Here is a 5,802-nt window from a genome sequence, read left to right on the forward strand (position 1 = left end):
AGGGGGGGGTGAGGACAGATGCTCTGTTCTTTGGTTGGTGTTTATGGATTATGTTCACAGTAAATGTCACTGGTCCTGATTATGTCACCGGTCCCGATGATGTCACTGGTCCTGATGATGTCACTGGTCCTGATTATGTCACTGGTCCTGATTATGTCACTGGTCCTGATTATGTCACTGGTCCTGATTATGTCACTGGTCCTGATTATGTCACTGGTCCTGATTATGTCACTGGTCCTGATTATGTCACTGGTCCTGATTATGTCACTGGTCCTGATTATGTCACTGGTCCTGGTCCCGACGATGTCATTGGTCCTGATTATGTCACTGGTCCCGACGATGTCACTGGTCCTGAAGGTTTGATGAACTAACGTCAGTGCTGCTTCGCTTCGATGCTTCCTGGTTCCTGCACTACATGGTAGGTTCAGGGTCAAATCCCAGAATGCACCTGTGTTAATGCTAACACACGGTCATGTGTGTTAGCATTAACTTGTTATTTGCCCAGTACAACCACAGAGAGTGTCCTTTCTTTAAAAACCATAAATATTCAAAGTCCTACTTTGTGTTCTTAGACCCTGGTCTGGTCCAGGAGACAGAGTCCAGGTCCTCCGGTCTACAGAGGTCCAGTAGGGAGCACTGGTTTTACCCTGAACATTCTGTGCCAACTGAAACAAACTTCTGTCAGGTTGAGTTCATTTTTCTAACCCTACCAGGTCTGTATTGTGGTATTATTTATACTGCAGTACTTGTTAAATGTATACAGGTCTTAAGAACAAGTACTACTTCAATATTTACAGTAGGTCCAAAAGCCTGACTTTGGTCTCAGGCAGAGAAGACACTTCTCCACATCGACACTGTCTGAACATGAAGGAAGAAAATCTGATCATCAACGGCGTCAACGTAGAAGCTGCGCTGAGGCAGAACCGTGTGGTCACCTGGGAGAACAACGGGCGCAGCCGCGATTTAAGACTGTGGAAAATAACTGACATGGTTCACAGACACGAGTGTCAACACCACCCTGAGTGTGTGTGTGTGTGTGTGTGCGCGCCTTACACAGCTCTTGTAGTCTTAACCAGACAACCGTGGTCTGAGACCCCAGGGCATTGACCTCAGTGACGTTCAGGGTGTGGGTGGGCTGCCAGAAGGTGGAGTCTTCTATGTCACAGTGTTTGTGGATGACGTCCACCACACACGGCTTCCACCCTTGACCGTTCCTTAAACATCAGACGACAGGTTCAGGTGGTGCACACCAGTATTTTGTACTTTTTTCTTGGGCCAGAAAGACACAACCTACACACAGACACACTGTGAAACACGGTGTGTGTGTCTGTGTGTGTCTGTGTGTGTGTGTGTTTAAGTGACATTGAGCTTGGCCATTTAAAGTGCAGTAACTTGCTCTTACCTAAAGGAGGCAATGTACTGAGGCGGCAGGAAGGTCTTGACTGAGTCCACCCAGGAGCAGCGGACATGAGTGTGATTAGGCACCTGACAGGAAATGCTCAGCAGCCCTGGGGGATCTGAGGAGAGGGCAGTCAGACAGACCAGAGCTGTGAGGCCATCATGGAAAACTCCCCACACCTCCAAAGGAAGTCCACTTCCTGTTTGATACTTTGACAGGAAGTGGAGGGATTTGTCTATATGAGAATGTTGAACACATTTACACTAACATCAAAAAAGCTTTTCACAAAATGAAATATAAAGAAAATATACTGTAAATATATCATGTCAAATATATATACCACAGACGGAGAGTTGAGCTACAGACAGAAGGTTAAATAAAGAGCTGTTTGAAAGTCAACTTTAGGACAAAGACGCAGCGAGTGACAGGAAGTGAACCACAGGCCGTGGGCCTTGATCACATGACAACAACACTTACGGCCGAGCCTCAGTCTGACAGAGTGGAGGAGCAGCCCCTGGTTATCGTGGCAGACGTACACGCCCTCTGCTGAGTGGTCCACGTGGTGCAGGACCAACGAACCATCTGATGTCACCTGGTGCCACGGCAACGCTGCGCTGTGGTTCAGGTGCCATACCACCGGTGTCCTGATGGGGTCAGCAGTCAGTCAGTCAGTCAGCAGTGAAGACTTGGAACATCATAGACATACTATGTTTATGTTTACGTTTCCTTCACGCATTATCATTAAAAACATGTATTTCACATACACTGTTGGTTTCACAGTAGATTCACACACATCAGCTTTTCACCATAAAATATATACAACTGTGGATCAAAGGACTGAAGGAAATCTATGACGAACCCAAATGGAATCTTAGTAAATATGTTAGTAAATATGTTGGTAAATGTATTAGTAAATATGTTGGTAAATATGTTGGTAAATATATTAGTAAATATGTTGGTAAATATATTAGTAAATATGTTGGTAAATATATTAGTCAATATGTTGGTAAATATATTAGTAAATATGTTAGTAAATAAATATAAATAAAAACATATTCCTAACCCTACTGAGGCCACGGGCCGCACTTTGAACCACTCTTACCTGATTTTGGCCTTTCCACAGGCCAGCGTCACGTTGGCCCCCAAACGTCCGTACTGCATGTCTGACACTGTGAACACAGAGGAGGTGGTTAATGGAGGCTCCGCCTCCTCTGTACTAGGGGGCAGTGGTGGCTCAGTGGTCAAGTGGACTTGGGTCTGGAAGGTTTCAGGTTGGAGTCCACCGGTGAGGTGCTCTGAGCAAGGCACCGTCCACACACACTGCTCACAAAAAAATAAGTTTAAAGTTAAAAAACCTGCCGAGAAGTCCAGTGTGTTCTGATTGGTCGATGACTGAGGTCTGAACGAAGCACAGACTCATTCACAGTGAACTGATGGACTGACTGGGATTATTATTATTAATAATAATAATAATAATAATAATAATAATAATAATAATTTGGCTTCTTTGGGACATATTGTTGTTGTTGTTGTTGTTGTTTTTAATAGTTCCTACATTTAAATGACCAGATATTGTTGGCCATTTAAAATAATGGGATGAGTCGACTAACATTGATATCATCTGCAGGGGGCGTCAGGACGGACATCTGGTCCAACCAACGACAACAACATCACCACAACTGGTCCTAACGATGAGAGACTTCGGCTGAGCTTCAGACAGACATGGTACGGACCAGGTGTAGACTGGTACACCTGCATAAAATCCCAGAACCATTAAGTTCCTCTTCAAGGTGAAAACTGAAGGAACACAGAGTACTGTGTATCTGAACAAATATTTGTACTCCGTTGATACCAGCCTGTATGTGAACGTGCGTTCATTTGTTTGTCTTGGAGTAATCAGAGCTGCTGACGGCAGCAGGTCGGCCACGAACACCATTCCCCAGGCATGTACTGTGTACTGTCCTCCCTGCTGCCTTCTGCCTCCCTGGGTCTGTGCCGTGTTACTGGCCTTAACCCTTTGTGCTCCAGCTGAGTGAGGCCTGACTTCAAACGCTCCACGGTGATTTGTGCTCACGTCTATATTTCACTTCAGAGGATGTTGTATTTTAATGCCTTCTGCCTCCCTGGGTCTGTGCCGATGTTGTATTTTAGGGGGACATTTTGAAGGTCCCCCAGTTTTTAGGGTTAAAGTTACAACAATAAAATAGATGGAGATAAGATTGAAGTATGGATTAAGATTAGGATTATCTCTGTGTTTGGTTAATGTTAGGGAGCTAGGGAATTAATTACACCTTTGTGAAGTGCTCACAAAACACAAAAACTAGTATGTGTGTGTGTGTGTGTGTGTGTGTGTGTGTGTGTTACCTCAGGGCCTTGGTGCAGTGAAAGATTTGGCAGCTTTGAATGTGTGTATTCATGTTTTATTGGCAGTGAAGTACATTATTCCCCAAACCCACAGCGTTCCACTCATATCTGATTCTGCCTCTGACACACACACACACACACACACACGCACACACACACACACACACACACACGCACACACACACACACAAAAGAATGAAAAAGAACAGTTCGGCTGCAGAGTGAAATTAACTGGAAAAGAAAGTGGGACAGTTTCTCCGTGTGAGTGCCAGGGGGCAGTATTTCACTGTTGGTCAAACTAATTTTGGTAAAAGAAGAGATGACAGATGAGAAGGAGCTGAGGAAGAACGACCGAACGACGCTGAACAACAACACCGTCGTCTGACTGTTCATAAAGTCAGAAAATCTGGAAATGAAGTTCACTGGACAAAGAAGAGAATAGTACCAGGAACTGTCCACTGTGTCTGCTGCAGGAACAGGAACACAGCAGCCAGAGGTGTGTGTGTGTGTGTGTGTGTGTGTGTGTGTGTTACCTTCATCAGTCCAAATCTGAGCACAGCTACGACGAATCAGCCAAGTTAATAAGAAGATGACTGTCAGAGACACAGGACCAGACAGAAGACCTGGCATCTGAGAGAGGGGGGAGGAGGGGGAGGAGGAGGAGGGAAGCAAACAGTTGGGCTACGTTGGCTGGACACGGTCACACACCACAAATTCTTGTTTTACTGGAGTGGGTGAAATGAGAATGCATTATTCATCTATAGATCATTAATTATGAATCCACCAAAAAGCAGGACAGACGGACAGAAGGAAGGAAGGAAGGAAAGAAGGAAAGAAGGCCGAGGTGTGAAGTCGAGGAGTTAAAGCGTTTTTTTGCTGAGATTACACGTTACATATTTCATCCAGCAGTTTGACCTCAGAGTTTGAAGCTCCTCGTGTTTCAGCTGAGACTGTTGTTCACAGCAGACACGTCTTTAACCTGAACCCCTGGATGTGTTTCTCTCTCTTTTGTTTCTTTCTTTTTAATTCAATATTATTTATTTACTTCAATCAAACTGGGTGGTGAGGGGGAGCTGAGAGCAGCTCGACCCAGGAGACACCTGGCCTGGTCAGGGTAAACCACGGACAGATCTCCAGTCGACTTTGGAGCCTCATGTAAATACAAATAAAACATTCAGACTCTGCCCAAAGACTGATGCAGAGTGAAGAGCTGACCTCCTCCTCCTGTGGGCTGCTGTGGAGTCTAACAGTAGGTGCTCTGCTCTCACTCAGGTAGGTACTGATACCTGTAGAGGTTTAGGCCATAAAGAAACGAGTCCTTGAGGAGACGTTCACTTCTTCAGTTCTACCTGCTGTGAAATACTGGCACAATAACAGTGTTGTTCAGGTGTTGATACCCACGTTGTGTTACCACCAGCAGTTAATAATAATAGTTCATAAAACAGTTCTCATAACTAATCCCCCTCGTCTGAATCTTGAGCTAATTTTCAAAACCCAACCAGGAAACAACAGAGAAGAAAATGCTAGCATCCCAAGGCTAACATGCTAACATTCAGAGGCTCTAGTGTTCGCTGTGTGACGACCGCAGCCACAGTGAGTTCTGTTTCCTCTCCGTCACTCTGTGTCGTGAGGGTGACACCACGCCGCTGGTTCTACCCCGGGGGACGTTCACAGCAGGAGGCGGGGCATCAGACTGAGTGATGTCAGGAAACACACCAGCTGATGTCAGACGAGCCACTAGGTGTCAGTAGACAAACTACTCTAACTGACGTCGACTGGAAATGAAGACCAACCAAAGGAGGCGCTCCAGTCCAGCGACCAAACATCTGGAGCCTGAGGTTTGATCAACAGACAGATCAACAGACAGAAAAACTATTCACAGTTTTCCCAGTCGGATAAAGTACACAGTACACAGTAGACTAGTACACAGTAGACTAGTACAACAGTAGACTAGTCCAGCAGTAGACTAGTATAACAGTAGACTAGTCCAGCAGCAGACTAGTCCAGCAGCAGACTAGTCCAGCAGCAGACTAGTACAA

At 45.4% G+C, this 5,802-nt stretch overlaps 1 protein-coding gene across 1 annotated transcript in view; it reads right to left on the reverse strand.

Moving 5' to 3' along the window:
- The window catches only part of il11ra (interleukin 11 receptor subunit alpha), a 31,804-nt gene that overhangs the window by 2,848 nt on the left and 23,154 nt on the right, over nucleotides 1–5,802 (reverse strand). The window contains exons 2-6 of the mRNA XM_025062071.1: nucleotides 4,297–4,393; nucleotides 2,502–2,568; nucleotides 1,877–2,043; nucleotides 1,403–1,517; nucleotides 1,054–1,214 (exon numbers count right to left, since the gene is read on the reverse strand). Of these exons, the coding sequence (XP_024917839.1) occupies nucleotides 1,054–1,214; nucleotides 1,403–1,517; nucleotides 1,877–2,043; nucleotides 2,502–2,568; nucleotides 4,297–4,393 (607 nt within the window). The remainder of the gene's footprint in view (nucleotides 1–1,053; nucleotides 1,215–1,402; nucleotides 1,518–1,876; nucleotides 2,044–2,501; nucleotides 2,569–4,296; nucleotides 4,394–5,802) is intronic.

Source organism: Cynoglossus semilaevis, chromosome 14, assembly GCF_000523025.1.
Source record: "Cynoglossus semilaevis isolate Cse_v1.0 chromosome 14, Cse_v1.0, whole genome shotgun sequence".
Lineage (NCBI taxonomy): Eukaryota > Metazoa > Chordata > Actinopteri > Pleuronectiformes > Cynoglossidae > Cynoglossus > Cynoglossus semilaevis.